Source organism: Vanessa atalanta, chromosome 26, assembly GCF_905147765.1.
Source record: "Vanessa atalanta chromosome 26, ilVanAtal1.2, whole genome shotgun sequence".
In the NCBI taxonomy this organism is placed as follows: domain Eukaryota; kingdom Metazoa; phylum Arthropoda; class Insecta; order Lepidoptera; family Nymphalidae; genus Vanessa; species Vanessa atalanta.
This window is the reverse complement of record NC_061896.1, coordinates 1,616,554-1,640,103: the sequence shown is the minus strand read 5'-3', so window position 1 is coordinate 1,640,103 and position 23,550 is coordinate 1,616,554. Positions and strand designations below refer to the sequence as shown.

Here is a 23,550-nt window from a genome sequence, read left to right as displayed (position 1 = left end):
AATATAGGGCAAACAAACGTTGAAAATAGAGCATGACATTTAATTTAAATTACAAAGCACAATGTCTGAATACATTTAAGTAATTGCTGTTTTTTTCCTTAACACCCTGTAAATTTCCCACCGCTGGGCTAAGACGTCCTCTCCTTTTTGAGGAGAAGGTTTGGAGCATATCCCACCACGCTGCTCCAATGCGGGTTGGTGGATATAAGTAATTAGGTAATTTAATTCAATTCTATAAAATATTTAGGTAATTAATTCTTCTACTAGTGTTCGCATAGAAGTCGAATTTCCACTATTATTTCGATGTTTTCCCTGATATATTTATGTATAGGTACTTCATTCGTAACAACACAAATCAACGTGGCACAGTGGCTAGAACGCTAGAATCATAATCTAATATTGTGTGTTCAAACTCGGGAAAACACTACTGAGTTTTTATGTGATTATTTGGGTGCATAATCACGTACATGTGTAAAGGAAAATATAGTGAGGAAATCTAGATATAGACATCGGATGAAAATCTGCCACAGCTCCAATGTGTATTCATCAACCTACATTTGAGCACCGTCGCGGAATAAATACCAAACCGTCACCTCAAAACGCGGATAAGCCTTAGCCCAGCGGTGGGATATTACTAGGCTGCTACATTAACTTTTAATACATAAATTAGACCATGACCTTTTGTAAATAGATTGAAATATCACTCACTCACATTATAAGGTTCGCGTTAACACATAATAGGACAATACCATCGCATATTACATCAAATTAATCCCTAAGATGATTTAATAGTATCAGCTGTTTAACTGTTTTGGATGGGACGGAAATATCTTGTTTTCCGAATTCGCCCCTCAAGATTACGCCTACTTTAATAATCCCAATTGTTTCACAATGTGAAAATATGGCGAACTTACTAGTCGACCAATGGGAGGCGTGACCGTTTCGATGCCCGAATCGTTCCCGTTGGTGTATTCTCCGTCCGCAATACCCATCGACCAATCAGAACAACGAACGGAAGTTCGATTCAAACTAGTTCCATTTACGCTCTCAACTTGTGTGGACGCGCGGAATATTTCGAATGTTTTTTTGAAAAATTAAACTTCGTTTCACTTAAAACGTTCTGCTAGATTCGTGCGTTGTGTTTTTTAATACATTTTAAGGACATATTACATTATTCTAAATCTGAAACGTGTGCGTTGGCCGTAAATAGGTTGTTCTTCGTCGCTGACGGCTTTTATTTTTAGTTTAGCTTGTTAAAGTTGTTCGTGTGGTGTGAGACTGGATCTTAATTTAGCGACGCACATAAGTGTGAGTATGCCACGGCTGTCTTCCTTATTTTTTTTTGTCCGACGGGTTACAACTTTGTTGTAATTATATTTAGTACAAACTGTTTACTTTGTAATTATAACAGTATTTTGAAACTATTCTAAATGCAATTTGCATCTATGGGCCAGCGTTGGCGGTTGATAGTCTTGTTGATATAATTCTACTTTGCAGGGGGCATGTAATAATAGAATTTGCGATGTCTTCGGACACTGAACCCATTTGGATGAACGTAATATTATTTTAAGTCAGTGTTGCATTTCCCTTCTACATACATTTTATATTCGAAGAATAACCCCTTAAAATATCTTGAATTCTTATTGTTATTTTTATTCAGATAAAATTATAAATGCGGATATATTGATTTAATTATTTTACTTAATCATGCATAAGGTAGGTTCCACAATTTTCATAAAAGTTTCCCAGTTAAGAGACAGAGTGGTCTTGCATGTCTTATTAATCTACATAACCATTTAACTAAAAAAAAAGATATGTCCTTTTTTAATCCGTCCCATTTATCTACACATTTTATTTAAAAAAAAAAAATAGTTTCTTATGATCTATGATTTGCAAAAAAAGTGTTTAGTAGATGGAATCTTGGTGGATCCAAATCTTACATTAGATGCAGTTCAAATTCAGATAAGCTCTACTGAATTTGAACTTTCTTGCGCCTAATTTTTCTTTATAACCCACTTCCCCTGCACCCTGCGTTATAACAGACATTTTATTGCATATTATAATAATCTGTCAAAAGTCATAATTATTAACATAAAAATCATTTATAGTAAGGCCTTTTAAAATTAAAATTCTTGTGCACAAATTATGATCACGTGATCTCGTGACTAGAACAAGATTGCTAGTAGCGTTTCCTTCATAAATCCGATTCCGATCCCCTGGGTGCAACAGAACCAGCCTTGGACAGGAATCACCAGGAGAGTTAATAAGACAAGGTTTTATATTATTTGTAACGGCTTGTGCACTATTATTCCAAAGTTTCATCATCATCATCAGCCTGCTGCTGTCCACTGCTGGACATAGGCCTCCCCTAGAACACGCCACGTTGCTCGGTCCTCTGCTTTCCTCATCCAGCTTCTACCGGCGATCCTGCGAATGTCATCAGACCAGCGGTTTCAAAACCCCAAATGAAATGAGGCACAAAAAGAAACGCCCCTCAGTACCCGGTAGCTCTGCTATTCTCGATTCCAAAGTTTTAATATTTCAAATTAAAATGGAATAAAGACTTAATTTTGTGATACAGCTGATGTTGTAACATGCCGTGGTGTAGCTAGTTGGAATAAAACCTCGGTGCGAACACTTAGACAAAATCATGCCTTTGCCCTTTTCACTTGTCAAAAGTTGGAACTTGTATTTAAATTGTAGATGACATTTCGTCTGCAAGTCTTACAGTCCTACTTTTAAAACAGTAATAAGTGACAGTAACATCAATAAGTACGTCGTCATAATTTGGTGTTGCTAGTATAAAAATAAATAATATGTTGCTTAATAAATACTTTATATATTAAATATAAGTTTTTTTTTTATTTGTACTTAGGTACCTAGTGCCCTATGATAGGTACTGCCATTGGTAATATGATTACCGGATAAAGTATTTGTAGATATAATGAAGTTGACTCTGACGAACTTTTTTTTTTTTTCGCTGGTAAAACGCATAACGGGTATGTGGGGCTCGCCGGCGCTGAAGGCGCCGGAATACCCACTAAAAAACCAGCGGTACCCACTCCATCTTTTGGGAGACGTCACGGGATCGCTTGCGCATACTACCTTGACGTCCTGACGGTAGGCCCAACTCTGTGGGCCTCCAATTCCTAGGGACTCTGACGAACTGCCTTGACAAATGCAAATTACTATATTCCAAGTCGAAGGATATTATTTTTGGTGATCGTACTTTCTCATAATACGGTTCACAAAAATAAATATTCTTATGATATCATTTATACATTAACGGACAATTAATTTAATATTTTTCTTTGAAATTAAGAAGAATAATTAATATATATTGCTTGACTAGAATTTTAACTTGGTGGTAGGGCATTGTGCTAGCCCTTCTGGGAGGTACCACCCACTCAACAGATATTCTACCGCCAAACAGCAGTACTCAGTATTGTTGTGTTCCGATTTGAAGGGTGAGTGAACCAGTGTAACTACAGTCACAGGACATAACATCTTAGTGCCCAAAGTTGGTGACGGATTGGTAATGTAAGGAATGGTTAATATTTCTTGCAGCGCCATTGTCTATGGGTGGTGGTGACTTACCATCAGTCTTACTTGTCCTCCTACCAATATCATAAAAAAATCTTGTTTCATTCATTAGTGTTAATATCGTTCATTTTTTAAATAATTAACGTCTTATGTAAGTATACGTAGTCAAACCATCATAATTATTGAGACATATTTTAATATATATACCGTCAGAATATATTTTATGAGTTAATTAATTTTAATTAGTTTGCTAATAAATTAAACGTTACCGCCGATATATAACTTACAGAAATGATCGCGGATAATTATTGTTTCCTCTAATCTGTGTAGATAAATTAAGGAATAATGATTATCTAAAAATAAATAACAGTTAGGCAGAATATCAGGATCTAATGCCGTTCAAATTAACTACTTTGAAATCTAGCGAAAACATAGAATAAATGAAATCCTATGTTTAGTAATAAGTTCTTATCTCGTGTTCGCGGTGAAGAAAAACATCGTGTGGAATCTGCTATACGTCTATACCAACCCATATTAGAGGAGCGCGGTGGAATTTAAAAGTAACCTATAAACGTCCCACAGGTAGGGCGTAGGGCTCTTATCATTTTTTAGAGCCGAGATGGCCTAAGAGTTTGAACGCGTGGATCTTAAACGATGGCTGGTTTCAACCCAGACGAGCACTGATGTAAGGTATGGAAGCTCGTCATTGCTTAAATAGCCATTCTTTGTCTTCTCCTTGGGTTGTCGTGTCTGTAGGTCGATACTTACGTAAATATTTTTGGCTTAGTACAATTCATGGGCAAGCGAGACATTGACATTTTTTAAAAAATACATTGTAACGCACACACATTGCTTTGATTATATTTTTATTGAATACGGTAAACACTGAACATGTAGCCATGATTAAGGGTACACGATGGGTCAGTGTGGCACTTACATGTGGATTTTAACCAAGAATCGCGAGTTCCAATACAAGCACGTGTTTAATTTGTAATTTTCGTGCTCGACGGTGAAATATCCTGAGGAAAACTGCATATATCAGATGAAACTAATCTTATCTCAAATGACAATTCAATTGTTAGTTTAATGGCTTTGAATTCACACAAGGCATAGATTATTTCGCCAATGTCATGTAGAATGGAAAAAACATAGAAAATGTCTTTGTCCAGCAGTGAATTAAGTGAAATTTGAATCTGTCACATGTTTATCCATCAACCCACATTGGAGCAACATGGTGGAATACGATCAAAATCTTTGAAGTAGATGAGATCACAGCCCAGCACTGAGCATTTATATGATACTAAAAATAGTGACTTTAAAATAATACTACTTTCGTCAAAGCTATAAAACGAATACTATTTTTGTCATTACATATAGTATGTTAATGACGTAGCGCCATTCCATTTAAATTATTTCAATATATTATGTGCCGTGACTATTAAGATCGCCCACTTATTTCCGTCCAGCTAACATCCGACGCATTTAGGTAGGATGTTATAAGTGATCAATGTCTTTCTAAGCAAATTACTTCTAAATTGTTCTGGATAGAGTTTTTGAATCGAAATTTCAATTAGATGTAGCAATTTAGCTTTACAAGAAATAGTGTCTTTAGTATACAGATACAATAATGCAATCCCCTTTTCATCTGGAAGGCCAAGGCCCCAAGTAAAGCGACAAGGGATTAAAACATCAAAATGGCTTTAAAGAACAGAGAATCATTCTCTTCGAAAAGCAGATTTCGAAAATTGGAGGGGTGGAGTATAGATATGGAGCCATGGAATGGTTAACTTATCTTGCACTGCCTATATTTAAGGGAAATGATGAACACTAGGTAGTTTTTTGCGCGTCAATAAATTATATTCAAATAAAAACAATGACCATTGTTTTATACTTATCGTTGTGTAGCCGCCCCTTTGTGGACTTTCATTCAAATACGCGTATCGCCTTGGTTACTTACGATTAATTCACTGATAGTTCATAGATAGTAAGACAAACGCCACGACACAGCCTCCTTATGCCCTGCGTTTATTTCTACGTGTATGCTTACACACGACTGGGCTTATATGCGTAGCGTTATATTGAAAAAAAGAAGCTTAAAGGAAATCATTCTGGTGAAGGACGAAAAAACTGTTGTATTAAGTGTTAAAAAGTTATCTAAAAAATATTCTACTTCTGGATATTATAGAAAAAAAAAACCGATGAAGTTAGAATGATAAGAAATAGACACAACATAAGTGAAAACGAAAAACGCCTTTGAACTGTTTTTTTGTATCTACGAGTATGATAAAATGTTTTACGTAATAAGTATGTATATTGGCTACAGGAAAGTTTAGCATTACTGGTACATCAATACCAGTGAAGCTGAGTGAGGATCATTTATTCCACCACCAAACAGGCATACTCAGTGTAACATAGGCAGTGTAACATAAGATCTTAGTTCCCAAGGTTGGGAGCGCATTGGTGTTTTAAGGACAAATATTTGCGATGGTGACCGCCTACTATCAGGTGGGTAAATTATTTATCCGCCAACCTCTATCATTAAAAAAACGATAAAATCCCAAATAATCACCAAATCTTAAAAGTTTATTTCGTTTTTTTCCTATTATTATTACTGGTTATAATTCTAAATTTACGGTTCTTTCTTTCGTCCAAAAGTGTTATCCGCATTCGGTCACATGCCAAGTTACGCGTGTTTACGGCGGGCGTAACGTGCGCGTCACGAAACATTTCACATAGCCAAAACGTTATCGATATTGTCGATAAGACATTTAAACACATGTTTCAAATTTTATTATCTCGATGTATCGTAACTCTCGTGTAATATGACCGTATAGGGTCATTAATTAACCCCCCATGATCATTGAATATAAAAAACATTCAGAGTTAAGATAGCATCGGATTTACATGTAGGCCTATTCGATAGCGTATCTTTTTTAATATTTAGTGATGTGATGTGAAATACGGTTTACAAGATAAATGAGGCATAAATGTTTTTTTTTTATTAATACAGTACAATCTCTTTTGTCAATATTGAAATGTATTTTTAATTTTTTTATTAATGAGTTCTTTTGTGTTGGCTGAGATTGTTCATCCATATGATGATCGGCTATTCTAAATTAAATAATACAAATTTTAAATATTTATATAAACAGTATACATAGGATTATATTCTCTAATTTGATAGAATACGAGTTAAGTAGATAGATTTACTAAAATAGTAAATACTGCGTATTACATAAAAATGTCGAAACGAAGGGAAAATTATATCGTTGAAAAGTAAGGAGGTAAAATGTTGCTAAAAACAATATCAACATTTTTGCTTTAATTTCGTGTGGCAATGTTTTATAAACACATAATCGATTTTCAAAATTTTCAAAGTACCTATGCCTACTCCAATCGAAGAAGAAGAATTATAAACGGAGTTTATATATACATTTTCCATTCGACTTGCTTATAGGTCTGCTGTATTATGCATCACGTGTAGTTCCTGATTAATAATAATAAAGCCCTTTTTATTTCCTTAACATACATAGAAAAGTAAAAAAAATACATAAGAATACATACATTTCTTCTGTTCATACAGGGATCTTCCCTAGCGGGTATAGGCCTCCTCCAAAAGTTTCCAGGTTTTCCTTACCTGTGCTTTCTTCATCCAGTCTATTCCAGCATTTTTTTTTAATCATCATCTACCCATCTTTCTTTACATTTTCCATTCGACTTGCTTTAATATGTCTGCTGTTTTATGCATCACGCGCAGTTCTTGATTAATACCTCTAATTATACCTAATACAAAACCACTTAACTTCTTATACTGCTGTTGAAACACTTGGACCTTGGAGTAGTAGTGCAAAAAGTTTAATTAAGAGTATAACAGCTCGTCTTATTGCTTCCACAGGTGACAGTGCTGGTTCATTTTTTGCCTAGATAATCGGAATTACGATTCAACGAGGTTAAGCTAGCAGTCTTGCCACCATTCATCGCGGCCAGGGTTTATACCGTAAATATTATAATTCTTATTTGTATATATGTACCTAATTAAGGACTTAATGTTAATTATTCTTAGGTTTATATGTAGTTTAAAGTAATAAATATAATATATGACTCCGTATCTCAAAGATCGCTTCAAGTCAATGCCAAAGCGGTTTATTTTTCTTTAGTGCTTCTGTGGTTGGTAAATATTAACCGCATCCACCGGTTGAGGACGTCGATTCAAAAAGAACAATCAATAAATTCAGTAATTACCGCTTTATTCACAGAAGTTCTAGTTTTTACCGAAACGACGACAGTGATCTTAATGTAAATTTAAAGTATATATATATGAAAACAATACATGTGGTTTGTGTAATTTATTAAATACATATTTAAATCAAGTTCTAGAAAGATTTACATTGCATTGCAAGTGACAAATAATGCAAACGACACATACTCACTATAGGTCTAAGAATTTCATTCTTATCATATATATTCAAAAACTTATTGCATTGTTATATAATTATTATGTTAATAATTCTGTACAAAGTTTTTTTATTGCCAGTCTTCTTTAATTTTTTTTTTATTCTGGCTTTTATTTGTGCCAAGAGGGCACAGATTAATTCGCCAATGTCACGTGCGATGGAGAAGACACGATGGAGATTGAACGGTACGGTCGAGATTACAGGCTTAATTCAATTTTGAAGGCATAATAGTAGTAGACTCTCTGTTAACCCATAACCTGAAACAACACAATAATAAATAATTAGATAAGCATAAATTATTATTAAGATAACATATAAGAAAAATCACAAAAATATTTATAACTTAATTTTATTACGCTCAATAAAACTCATTAATACATTTAATTTCATTGCATATAACATTACCTTTTATTTCAAAGATCGACTTCTTCAAATACCTATATGCTCATATAATTTATAGGTGATCATTTAAAACTGACGTACGTTATTAGTAATCATCTAAAACACAGACAATAATATGGTTATAATAACATGGTTATTTTAATTACTACCAGTATTTCAAACGGGATATTTACCATGTTTTTTATTTTTATTTGATGGAGCTCGATATTTCGACATTATCTACGAATGTCTTGTTCACGAGACTGACAGGATTATATACTTGTTGTAATCTAAAACACACTTGATGATTGGACCATTATCATTCAGTCAATCGTAGATCTCCCCCAAAGTGCATCCGCGTTCTTGTTTAGACTAATTGCGCGACTAATGATGTGCAGTCCCAGAGAGTGCGCTTTATAATTATAATCGAACTATTTTTATCATTATGCTCTTGTTGGTTCACGGAATCAAGATAGTACGCATACCCTTGTAAACATAGTTTATTAGGAGATAAATTCTGTACTTTTCGAAAATTTATTCAATGTAATAGAAACGAGCCGAGATGGCCCAGTGGTTAGAACGCGTGCATCTTAATCGATGATTTCGGGTTCAAACCCAGGCAGGCACCACTGAATTTTCATGTGCTTAATTTGTGTTTATAATTCATCTCGTGCTCGGCGGTGAAGGAAAACATCGTGAGGAAACCTGCATGTGTCTAATTTCAACGAAATTCTGCCACATGTGTATTCCGCCAACCCGCATTGGAGCAGCGTGGTGGAATATGCTCCAAACCTTCTCCTCAAAGGGAGAGGAGGCCTTTAGCCCAGCAGTGGGAAAATTTACAAGGCTGCTAATGCTAATGCTAAAAAAAAAATAGAAACGTAAAAAAATACCAAAATATTCCATAAAAATTTACCAAGCCATCATCAAGATGAATTACACTGAAACTTCCGAAAAAAGTGACTAATGAGTAATTTTTTTTTTTATAAATTCATTTTTATAATTGTGTTTATTGCGAATGGTTGTTTCAAGATCAAAATATACTTTATTCAAGTAGGCTTTTACAAGCACTTTTGATATCGTTAATAGTCATTTAACAAACTGTTTTAAGCTACCACTTTTTTAAAAAGTTTTACATGGGGTCGTTTAATTATTATAATTAAAAAACACGATTCGTGCGAGAAAACAAAATACTTGTATGGTCATTGGTTTTGCATTAATATTTAAAAAGTAAATAACGATCAGTTTACATCGGAAAAGGAGGTTCAGTTAATGGAATACTTGCACCGTATGGTTGAATTTAGAAATGATAAGAATTAAAATAACCTAACAACAATCAATTATAAAAGCAATAGTGAAAAATGGTTATTTTATCACGAAGCTTCTGAGTTTATACGACCGGGGTCGATCATGCTCGCGCTGCTCCAATGCGAGTTGGTCCACACATGCAAAATTTCATCTCATACATGGTAAACTCACGATGATTCTCTGCACCAAGGAGAACACGATGACCGAGAAAAATCAGTGTTGAATTCGGATGTTAATGACTCGGCTAAAGATACAGACTATAATTGAGAAAAAACCATACCAAATGGTGAGTTCAAAAGAAACCATACAGCTGGAAAAAATTGCACTTAACTCATTATAAACAGAAACTATTTAAGTATAAAATATTTATACGTAAAACCTCGCATACCAAGAATAACATTGAAAAATCAAATTAATAGTGAGGCGATTTGTACCATTATCGTGCTGCGGTAATCTGTCGATAAATCTTGTGTTTTACAGCTGGTGCCCGTCGATAAGATCGCGACGCCACGTGGGGTAGTAGTGATGGTAGAATATCGATGTTAAATTTTAACGTTTGATTTCCGTTAATGGCGTTAATTTAAATTAATGCTACTGTAATATTTTACTATTAATCGCTGTCATATTGCTGTATAAAATTATTATAATTAGTGAATTTGATTCCACAAGCTGCTTAAAAAAAATGTTGTAATAAAACTGGAACGAATCACACGGAATTATCAAGAAAAAATTCACATATGGACTTTTTTTTTAACTGCCAAATACAATAGTATTCTTATTTAATTAATAATGTAATTTTATTTATTTATTTACTTAATGAGTTTATTTATAAAAGTATTTTTGACAAACAAAAAAGTTTTTTTTTTAAAAGGACAATATTTTTTTTGGTTAATTTATAGGAACGATTCTAGAATATTACAGAAGACATTTTGATGACGATGAATCTGTAGTGATGCTAAAAAATACTTTACAAAAGAAATTACAAAATTTCATCTCAATTTGTCATACAAAAACTGATCTCGATTTTAACGAGGTCTGTTGTAAATTGTCTGCGAATAACAAGTTATTTTTTTATGTATTCGCAAAAAAGCATCTATTTTTATAACAGATTTGGGTCGTTTTATTTAAAATATACTCATATGAAGCTGTTAGGTCAATTATTCAGCGTGGGTGAATAATATCATAAATAAAAGATAGAAAAAATCCTCTTAGCCGCCTGTTGACAAACTGAACCTCTTTGGAAGACGGCCAAATATTATGACAGTTGATGCCATATATTTTCAGTGCCATGAAATTATACAAAATATTTTTATCTATTTTTATCCATTATGGAGCAGCCAAAGAGGGTAATGTGTTTATCCTATTTGTGTTTTTAAGAGCAGAATTACAAATGGGATACTTAATTGTGGAGTCATCGTTGCTACTGGATACTTGGAATATATTGCCTATATAACACTAGACGCCATGAGTTCAATCAATTTAGAAAAATTATATTTTCTATATTAGTGTTAGTTCTCTAGCTAGCATTTGCTAGGAGAATACTAGCGAGTAAGTTACTCCCTAGAAAGTTATATACTTGGAGTTTATTAGATATTTGTTTATAATTTATAAGTTAACTAGGATGACCCTAATTAGTATGAATATGTCAAAAGTTAATTACTTGTGTCGAATTTACTCTACATCCATCATTGTTATTCTTATTATTATTCGGTTCTTATATTTTAAATAATTGAACGTCGGTTAATAATATATACTCGTACTTATTATATTACCATCAAATTATTTATTAATTAAATAATAAGTTTATCATCATTATCAGTACATATTCATCCATTGCTGTAAATAGGGCTCTTATGTAAGGCTCTTCTCTTTTCCCGCCATTGTCGACTGCGGGTTTCCTTTCCACTTTCCTCATAACACCAGTTGTTTTTCGTGTGGCATAATAAAATAATAAATTGCCTCGTGATACTCGTAGGTATGCATGGTAATTTGTGAATGACTGCTTAAAAAATAATTAAGTAAGTAGGAAACATGTTTAAAATGATTATTGATATTACAGCAAATACCAGATTGTTTGTACAAGCCGGTCTGGATAGGTACCACCCACTCATCATTTATACCACCATAAAACAGCAATGCTTAGAATTGTTGAGGGTCGGATTGTAGGAAGAGTTAGCCAGCTTAGTAGTAACGCCGGCACATCCATCCAGGCACAAGAGACAAAACATCTTAGTTCACAAGGTTGTTGGCGTAATTGCGATGTAAGGATTTTGGTGATTGCTTTCCATGAGTTGGTCCATTTGTAAGTCCGTTTATTTATGCTATAACAAAAGAATCGAATTCATCTGATAAGTTTAGTTAAATTTCTTGCTCAACGATCAGCGCTAACACATTATGGTCTATGGAATCAATTACTTAATTCGTTCGAATTAAGTAATTACTGCATCCCCGAAGGATTTTAATTGGAGCTAATGACTTGTAATTTTCTGGCACTACCTCCCGGTCCAATGGACAAAAATAATGAGATTATTTTTCAAAATTATGTCTTGCGCTATTTCAATGAATTGTATGTAACATTCAAAAAAAAAAAAATACACACAAACATTCCTTGTCAACCCAAATATATTACGTTTGTATTCAAGTATTTAACATAATTTTAATCGTTGATACTTTAGTAACTGTTATATTATTCATTTTTTTATTACAAAATTATGTAAATACTTTTTTAAATGTAAGTTTTTTAATATGATTTATAATTGTAATAAAATATATGTTTAATACAGAATATTTGAGCATATTTTATTTATTTATTAAATAAAGTATAATAAGTAGGTATTTACTTGATGGTAAATTGGGTAGGTATGAATTGCTTACGAACTATATGACGATTTAGTTCATAGGCAAGTATATAGCTATGTATATGTCAAGGGTCAACGACTTAGTATGATAATATATTAAATACTAATGTAATAAGAAACACATTACGTCTATATGCAAAATAACAGCTAGTAAAACTGAGCAAAATTAGCTTAATTCTTGCGTAAATATTTAAGAGCTTATTCTCTTAGGTTGCTCAAATGCGGGCATTTGTAAGTTACCTCATTAAATTTTTCCTTCAACGAATTAAAAACTCAAATTAGGAACATAAAAACTCGATGGTGACTATGAAGTTATTCTTGGTATTTAACCTCATAAAAGAAATATATTAAATCTACTTTTGATTAATTAAAATTAAGTAGTTATTATCAATGTCGATAGTGTCAAAATTGTCACATCACTATCAACCCGTCAGCTCCATATTTCAACGAGGCCTCCCTCGCGATCGTGTCGATGATAAAAATTACTTAAAACACCAAACATTTAACATCTTGCCCCCTTACGACCCACCCTATCTCCCTCACTCTTAATCAAATTTAATATGTTAGAAAGAGATAGAAGATTGATGCACTCTAGTTTACGTAAAGCGATGTGAACTTTATCTACAACAAATTAAGATTGAATTTTACTTGTTAATTGTATCTAATAGTAAATCGTCTCTTGTCTCGTCAGTGAATCTAAACAATACTTCAATGTACGTGAGTGAATTTAGGTGCTATAAAAATATGGTAAATTAATTGTATTTTTTGAGATTTTGTGACTTGATTCGAATGATTTATATTTGAATTTGGAACAAAAGATTTTTATTTTCTTTTCTAGTACAAATAAATCATATATAATTTTTACGTTTAAATATACATATTAATTATATATTTATTGAGCCGAGATGGCCCAGTGGTTAGAACGCGTGCATCTTAACCGATGATTTCGGGTTCAAACCCAGGCAGGCACCACTGAAATTTCATGTGCTTAATTTGTGTTAATAATTCATCTCGTGCTCGGCGGTGAAGGAAAACATCGTGAGGAAACCTGCATGTGTCTAATTTCAACGAAATTCTGCCACATGTGTATTCCGCCAACCCGCATTGGAGCAGCGTGGTGGAATATGCTCCAAACCTTCTCCTCAAAGGGAGAGGAGGCCTTTATCCCAGCAGTGGGACATTTACGGGCTGCTAATGCAATAATGCATTTAAATTGATCTCAAATCACGAACGCTTAGTATGATATAAAAAATGCCAAAACCTCATATAAACAGTCGCCTTATGTATGCCTAGATAGATTTGACCAATTTTTACAAATTGATCGATTAAATTCTTTATCAACATGTAATATCTATATGTAACTTAATATCCAAAATCTATCCTGGCGAAAAAATTACGCACATCTAATATTGATTCCTTTTATAAATATAGGCAAGATTAACAGATGCGGGACACGTGCAGGTATCCTTACGATGTTTCAGCTCTGAGCGTGACATGATTATCGCAAAATAAGAACACGAAAACTTACTGTTTAGTGTTAAAAAAGTATAAGTCTCATGAGTTACGGTAGCGTTCGTTTCGACTGTCAATTTTCTCTATCACTATGTCGGCATAACATACTTCATCACAAACTCCATTCGTTTTGAATCAATAAACTAATATTTCATATCAATCGAATAGTTTTATGTGAATCGTTATACAGCCAACAAACCAAATTTACTGTTTTTAAATTATTAGTATGATATATTTAAAATACAAACATGTTTGAACTAAATTGATGTCGTTAAAAATAATGTTACACTAAGCTTAAATTTTTAACAATCAGATTTACTGACTTCGTAAGCCATTTCAAATACCTTCTGTGAAACACAAAAACTAAAGTAAATAAAAAAAAAACACAAAAACTAAATATTTTGAATTATAATAGTAAATACAACTTCTTAAATATTATCATACGGACATACTAACTTTTCGGTACTTATCATCGGATTTATGTATACTGTTGCATTAAATATTATAACAGTATTTTTTTTTTATTGGAAGAAGTACATTTTGACGTATATTGATCTTTTCAATAAATAATAAATACATCCATAATTATTTACAATATTTTTTTTTCTTGCAGATGAACGTCAAATCGTTTGAAGATTAAAATGAGAAAGAAGAGAAAAACGAAAAGGGATTAAATCATAATAAAATAAAAATAAAAACAAAGCGATAAACTCCAACCAAATATAAATTAAATACTCTAAACAAACCTTAACCAGATAGAGACTGGGTGTTTAATAGTGATCATTGCTTAAAAGTGAACAAATATTAAAAAGTACACAAGCAGAGTGTACCTCAAAAACAACCTTTTAAAAACATACTTCGATCCTTTTACAAATAAGTAATCGTTTAAGGTGATCTTTTGTTTAAACATTTTTGGGACTGCTGCCTTCAATTTATTTAGTTTACGTTAAAAGAACCCAAGCATTTAAAAAAAAACAACTGAACGTGTTGTTTCGTTATCTGTGAGAATTAAAGCGCGCCAATTTGTGATTGTCAGTCGGTTGTTTTATGTGAAATAGGCGCCAAAGTTGGTGCAAAAATTTCGTGTGTGGATTATTGTACTGGTGTCAAAGTGGCTGGAGACGAGCATTTGGACATGTTGGGGGGCCCAGAGTGGGGCCAGCGGGAGGCCACCCCCCCTAGAGACGCCCCCCTGCCGAGTTTCGGTTTCACACAGGAGCAGGTCGCGTGCGTATGCGAGGTGAGAGAAGTTTTTCTTTGTTATTATATGTGTCTAAGCTGATAATTATAGTATTATTGTACGTTTTATTTCGAAGGGTTGGTTTTCAATTAGTAAATATAATTGGATTATTTTTATTCAAAAAAAGTTTTGTTATATTTAGTATAATTTTTTTGATAATAATAAATAATTCTAAACTCATAAACATATCATAACATCTCCATTCACACAACATCGAGGTTCGCGGCGTTTTTTATGTCATTGTTAGGCGGACTTATAAATGGGCCACCTGACGGTAAGTAGTTACCACTGTCCATATGCATCGATATTGTAAGAAATATCAATCAATAATAACACCAATGCGCCACCAATCTTGGGAACTAAGATTTTATGTTTTTATTACCATTACTTACACTGGTTTACCCTTTAAAACCGGAACACAACAGTACTAATTTGTCGATACCGAACCCACTCAGACGCGCTTGCCCAAAGCCCTACCACCAAATATTGGCGTATTGACGATTATTTATTTGTTGGCCGGAAAATATCATAAATACTTATGACAAATGTGCATAGCTCTATATAGAGGCATTAAACTCATATTAAATTGCAATAATAAATACTAGCTACTCCGCGGCTATACACGCGTTAAAGTCTCCAAAATCTACAAAGTATCCTCTCGTAGTCGTAGCGTGATGTTATAATTATGGCTTATTTGCAGTGTTTACGCTCCTTAGTTTTAGAAAGGTGTAATGCCAATCCTGCACTTGAAATCTCTTTATCAGTCGCTGATGTGGCCAGTTTTTTAATTTAATTATGTAAAACATCTATAATCCTTGGGTGTAAGACACTCTTATGCCGTCATCTATTTAGTCATCTATCTATGCGAAGTCAGGTCGGGTGACTAGTAAAATAAATACAGCTAAAGCCAGGCAGCGTTGCTAGTTAACGGTATAATGAAAGATTTTAACAAAGCTAATATCTACCTAGACACGCCTCTGTAACACGATACAGAGTCGCCAAGGTTACGGGCGGTTTCTCTTCGTTATGGACCTGGAGTTACTTGTTTTATATGAAAATATCAAAGGAAATAGAAAACAGGAAAGATGAGTACCGAACATAACTTATTACGTATTTAATATTTTCAATTAATAAATGGTACGTTATAAAAGTATTAATTAATAAGATGTAGATATTATTCAGGCTTATAAAAAAATAAAAAGCATAGATTTTTGTAGTTTTTGATTTTCGGGCAGGATGTACAAATTTAATTGTATTTTATTAACACGTATTTATTTGGTAATTTTGGGCAAGCTCTTTCAGATTTATGGTTTCTCCATATCATACAGAATCATGTAAAATTACTTTTCAAAGATACTCTTAAACGCCTCTGAATAAATTATATTTGGATTTTTGCTTTGTATACGGAAAGTTAATCTTCAAAAATACGCTAAACTCAGATTAAGTTGTATTTTTTTTTCCGTATGAAGAAGTTACACTACAATATGATTCTCTCTTCTAACTTTTAATAAATGATTATTGTTGATAAATTTAACGATTTTATCTTCCATGGGCATTTTAATTTTTAATGGCAATTGGAATTTTTCTTCAGTGAATCTTTAATGATGAATCTCAAATGATGTCAATGCTAAATCCAGTAATACATAATGAATAATTTATTTCTAAATTCTAATCCAAGCTACTGTCGATTAAATTCACATTCCGAACCGATAAGATCTTCACGATCTTGAGCACCGATATATTACAGTAGGTACTTAATGAAGGGCGGTATGCCTTACTAAAAGGCATTTTAAGCATATCAAAATTTACGACAACCTTTTTGAATTAATCATATGTTTTGATTGTTTTATTACATTTGCAACAATTGTAACAAAAAACAAGTCTGAGTCCCGTTTGACAATTAGCACGTGGTAATCATTGTAAACAAGAAAAAATCTATAAAGGCAAGTCCGATAATAAATCGCCGAACCAAACATTAGCGCGATTCAGAAAAATTATGATCGCGATTTAATTTACATAAACAACTGTTTATTTAATAGTATTTATCCAGTAATCCGTATTGGTTTAGCGTGATGTAATAAGCTCAAAAAGGCAGGAGGCTTTAAAACCAGCAGTGGGACATTTTACGGCTGTTACTTTATTTATCATGCGCAATTTTTATCATAAGGTTTCCCCTCATAAATATTAAACTTCATCAAGTATATGTTTCATGATGAAAACATTGTAATATATTATTTCTACACTAGCGACTAGCTCCGTCTTCACACGACTGCAAATTATTAATAAAGAAAATGTTACAATGTAAATAAAATTTATACCCTAGAGCACGTAGGAATAATGTAGCCATTAATCAGCGATTCTTTTTTTCATTTGGTTCTTTGTTTCGGGGATTACCCTTTAAATACAAATAAATAAATGTTACCTCTGTGTAATATTAGATATAATATTGGTAAATAGAACTTAGTTACAAAACGTAATTATACATTATAAAGATAGCACTCGGCAATAATGAAGCTTTTTATAAGCGATATATAATTTTTTAATTGTATTGTTATTTCCCGGGATTACCCCTTAAATAAAAACAAATAAATGTTACCTCTGTATAATATTCATATAGATATATCTATTTCCGCAACCGATATTATGTTAATAAATTCAACTTAGCTACAAAACGTAAGTCGATAATATACACATAAAATAATAACATTGTATATTTGGCTGTTGTGAATTTCATTGAGCCGAGCCCTCTAATGGATGGTATCAGTTACCACTAATTTCGTGCCCTCAAATAACAGGGATGGTGGAAATAATGAGATTTAGGGGTTGTTACGTTATCATTGTGTTACACAAGCCATGAGTCGTGACTTTGTTTCAATTTAACAATTTGAATAACAGACAACTTGATCGTAATATTTCCGGTGCATAAAGTTTTCAATAATAACAAAAATACCAGAAGACAGTTCGATTTTAATTGGATTATTTATACATAAATTAGGAATTTGATGATAATACTTATAATTTTTTGATATAATTTAAAAGTTTTTTTTCTCTTTTTATGAAATAGCCCCTACCTATGGCAGGCAAATAGGCCGTATGATCTTTAGTCACCACCGAACATAGACCTTGGCGCCGATCAATTAATAATTACCATTCCTTACATGGTCAATTGCCAACCTCCGTGGTCGAGTAGTGTGTACACCGGTTTTCATGGGTACGCCACTCCGAGGTCCCGGGTTCGATTCCCGGCCGAGTCGATGTAGAAAAAGTTAATTAGTTTTCTATGTTGTCTTGGGTCTGGGTGTATGTGGTACCGTCGCTACTTCTGATTTTCCATAACACAATTGCTTTAGCCATTGGGATCAGAGTAATATATGTAAAGTTGTCAAAAAAAAGAAATAATAAACCTCAGGAACTAAGTTATAATGTCCCTGTGCCTGTGATTACACTGTCCCGACCTTCAAATTGGAACATAACAAAACTAAGTATGGCCGTTTGCCGTAGAATATATGATTTTTTACCCAGGAAGACTTGTACAAAGCCCTGCCACCAAGTAAATTTTCTTTGTAATAAAATGTTGCAATTGTGTTTGAATATTTATCATGGCACATCATGATAAATATCCTCGATACAGTTAAGCAAGTTAAAGAAATAAACATATATGTTGACTTTCAGGCGGGATATATGATATGTATTTAACAAATATAGTATATTTCAAATGTTAGAAAAAAGTAACTGTTTACTTTTTGCTGGTTCTTCTCGGTTGAATCTACACTTCGAACCGTTGGAAGCTTTTCTTTTAATATAGTTCTGTTAAATGACTGATTCAATTGTGATGGTAAAGGCCTACTTGAATAAAGTATTTGATTTTGAAAACTAAAAGTCAATTGAAATTTTACATTGTTATCTGTAATCCTTAAATGTCGATTGTGGTGTTGCCTGAATTTAAACTCACAGATACGTCTTAAATATAAACAATCAAGATAATAAAAAGATACATTACAGTATTCATTATTAAAGTTGCGGGCTGCACAAGACCGGTCGTTGTGGCGATCTTTGGAGGAGGCCTATGTCCAGCAGTGGACGTCCTTCGGCTAAGAGGATATTTTGTAATGTATCTACACAGACGTGCTTTCCTTGCTGTTATATCTTATATGTGTTATTTAAATGAACTATTTGCTCCTATTAAGTAATTGTTATTATAGTTCCATTCTTAAATTTTTTATTTTATTGATTTTTATACGTATATTTACCTAGTTGTCGCCCGCGCCTTAGTTCGCATATTAGGGGTTGATTTTCGGGTGTTAGGCATAAAATAGTAGCCGATTTCCTTCCTTGGGGTTGCTACATATGAAGTTTCATCAAAATCGGTTCACTGGTTTGGATCTGAAAAAGCAACAGACATTTAAGTAGGTAGAGATAATGTCATTAAAATGATACTTTGTGTTACGAAATTGTTTTTTATGTGTTTTATTTATAGTCTATACGTCAATTAATATAAAATATTTTTTCACTTTAAATTAAATAAATAAAAATAATTATTTTTACGATGAAATACAATTAGGAATATATAAAAAAAAATAGGGATATTAAAAAAAAAATAACTCACTCTTTTAAATGCTGATGTTATTTCAAATAGATGTTATCACACTTTGCCAAAAAAAAATTGAAATTTCGTTCGATTAAAAAAAAAAACAAAATATGATGTTCATTTTAAAATCTAAAAGTACATCTTGTTAAGGTGAATTAATGACGACCGTAAGTGATGGGATTTGAAACCATACATTAAAAGTTATACAAGGGGTACATACAATGGGAACCCTGCTGTTCCGCAACCTGTCACTAATAGTGTATATTAATATGTTAACGAGCTTAATACTTAACAAGGGTGACGTTTGGTGGGGGTTTTACAAGTTTTTTTTATAATTTAATCCAAGAATAAAAAAAAAAAAATCTTAGTCTATACCTTCTACGAATGATACCATGTAGAGTTTTCGTTCATTCGTTCAGTTGTTTTTATGGAACATTTGACACCCAAAGAAAATAAGCAAAAAGAGGTTCCTCTTTTCGCTTATGTAGAATTGGGCTCGGCTTTGGGCAAGCCCATCTGGGAAGGTACCACCGACTAATCAGATGTTATACCGCCTAACAGTTTTACTTGAGATCCAGTGCTTATTATCCCAAGGTTGGTAGGGCATTGGCGATGAAAGAAATGGTTAAAATATGAAACAACAATAATGCTTAAATTTAATGCTGGTGGAATGGTGGACTCATATATGAATATATGGTGTTTGGAGTACAATTAACCGTACAAGTAATTGATTCTTTATTAAATGTAATAATTATAAGTCTCCTGACTCTCAGCCTACTTTTTAAAAACGACAAACAGCCGGATGTAAGCAGTACTCTGACGCTTTTGTCCATCTAAAAAACATCAACACCATCAAACTCGAGCTCCAATTCCATTCAATATAGAAGCATTTATATATAGAAGCATTACACTTACTTATTGATTGTCAAATTTAACACTATCACCTGTTCGGGAAAGGAAACACCCTGACCTGAGAAGAACCGGCGAAAGAAAGTCAGCGGGTCATTTTTTTGTCAAACTAATTAAATACATATATTGAATATGAATAAAAATAGCCAAAAGGCGATCGTTTCATTCCCAAAGTGTGCTATCAATTATAAACTCGCTACCTTTTGCACACAAGCGTTCCTTAACATTTTTTTTTAATTTGGCTACAGAAGCATTTTGAACGCTTTTTAGAACCGTATACCTATGCCCTACAAAAGTGTTACCGACTCTATGCAGTCGAGTAACAGGAGTAACAAATTTGTGTTTGTTCATTGTACCAATGCTATGAGAATCTAATTTTCTCATAAAATCATTAATATTTTTCCGTACATATAAAATATTATTATTATATTTAATATTTTGATATCTTTAAATTTATACCTTAATGATTCTTTAGCTCCTAGGTTATAGATTGCGCGAATAGCCCTTTTCTGCAGCACAAATATAGTATGGATAGCGGCTGCGTTACATTAAGTGACTGACGGTCAATTACTTGACCAGATCGGTAAGACAAACCCCAAAAAAGTCATCTAACCGTGAGACCAACGATAAACTTTGCATTTGGCTGACTGGCATATTAAGAAAATTTACTTTTATAAGGCGAAAGAGAAGTTATACACAATTCTCTATTTCGCTAATGGCCTCTATATGCCTCCATTGCTAACTCTACCGCAATCGGTTGTATAGTAACAGTTTGGTTGTAATATGTTCAATCAGCTTTCTAAGAATAGGATATTTTGTTTGGCTGAACGTGGGAGATATCTTGGAAAGAACGAACAGTTCTAGAAATTCTTTGTTAGCATCTTATGTATAGGTTATGTTTGCTTTAAAATGTAACATTTTTAAATTTAAGTAACATAGGCCGAAATAAATAGCCCAAATGATGTACAGTAGTTACTAACCATTGACAATCTAAATATTAAAATCAATATTAATATTATAAATGTGAAAGTAACTCTGTCTGTCGCTCTTTAACGGCCAAACCAATGAATTACAATAACATTATATGCAGAATAATATGACGTTTTCCATTTTGCAGAAATATCACGAGTTATACATAAAAAAGCAGGCCGTGTTGTGTAAAAAATAATAATGCATAGAGCATTAATATTATATTTACGTATGTATATATATGATATACATGTGGAGTGGCAAATGGGTCACCTGATGGTTATTGCCAATGCATAGTCATCGTCAATGGGCCGCCACCTTGGGAACTGTCATGTCTGTGTTGTCTGTTGATACACTGACTCACTCACCCTGAAAATATACCCGGAATACAACCATAAAGTACTGTTGTTTGTCGGAAGAATTTCTTATGAGTTGATGGTGTCTATCAAGACGGGCTTGCAAGCCCTAGCACCAAGTACAGCAAAAACATGGATATATTATAATACTTATATCTCATTGGTTAAAACATCTCGGGATGAAGTCTACATGGGCAACTATATTATATTCATCTATATTTTAGTAACAAATAAAAAAAAATGGTATTAATTTTAACTTTTAAGATTTGTTTATTCGGAAGACAATCTGTCAAGTTGTTTTTTCTATGATAAATAATAATATAAAAAACACACTCCAATACAATCGTCCAAAGAAACAAACGTATAAACATAATCCTAGCATAGCGACTGGCATTGGATCCAACTGTAACCTCTAAACTCGTTCTATATTTACAATAAGGACGATAACAAATGAAACATGCATTTTGGCAAAGTTTATTAAACGCATTGAGTTCCCAATACACCTAAATCCGAAGAGCTATTCGTGCAATTTATTGCTAGTAAATATTTACATATTTACTAGCCCTACTCAATATATAGCTCATAATAATGAGCATCGTGGTCAAGAGAGCTTTTGGCTAGATTTGAATATTGTGCGAACATTTTGATGTGCGAGTTTGACAAAGGCCAGCGCCTAGCTAAAATACAAATTTTTTTACCAGAAACTGTGTCATTGCAATAAACACAAAAAACAACCTTTTTTTTACTCAGGGTTTAAAAGATTTGTGTTAAAAAAAATGTGTACGCTTTTACAAAATAATTAAACATTCAATCATTATGAAATCTATATATATATATATATATGTATATGATTATATAAATAGTGCTCTAAGTCGCTTTCTTGCCTCAGTCTGTATCTCCGTTCTCTTATTCTCAATCGCTCAACGGATTTTGGTGCGTATTTCACTAAAACAAAGAGCGATATTTGTGTTAATCAAGAGGGTGTATTATATATAACTAGCGACCCGCACCAGTTTCGCACGGGTGCTAAGCCGCCACTAAATATACTACAGAATGTCTTAACAACGTTCACAGTTTTTCAGTCAGGCAATACAAACCGCTATGTCCTGCGTTTTAAATCTGTAATATCTTCGAAAATTTTCCTTTAAATTACATGCTCTAATAGGCCAAGGCCGTATTGATCTATATAAAATGCTCAATGTATTTAAGGTACATACTTAATTGGATGAGGATTAATGCTGTATTGCTGAAAATCGCTTCGAAAATAAGCCATTATTTCTCGTAAAAAGTAAAAGATAAAAAATAGTTATTGTGGGTTATCCCTAAGAGATAGACATAATATACCATTGCGGCATTTTTTGAAGACCTTTTCAAGGTGTACAATACTTTAATACATTATTTTGAACTATCTCGTAGCGTTGCGCCAGCAATC

General features: G+C 33.0%; 1 protein-coding gene across 3 annotated transcripts in view; it reads left to right on the top strand.

Moving 5' to 3' along the window:
* Nucleotides 1-1,051: 1,051 nt before the first annotated feature.
* Nucleotides 1,052-23,550, top strand: part of LOC125073997 (homeobox protein SIX2) — a 41,602-nt gene continuing 19,103 nt past the window's right edge. For all 3 annotated transcript variants that reach the window (XM_047685152.1, XM_047685150.1, XM_047685149.1), the window contains exons 1-2: nucleotides 1,052-1,308; nucleotides 14,670-15,296. In XM_047685152.1, the coding sequence (XP_047541108.1) occupies nucleotides 15,192-15,296 (105 nt within the window). In that variant the 5' untranslated portion in view covers nucleotides 1,052-1,308; nucleotides 14,670-15,191. The remainder of the gene's footprint in view (nucleotides 1,309-14,669; nucleotides 15,297-23,550) is intronic.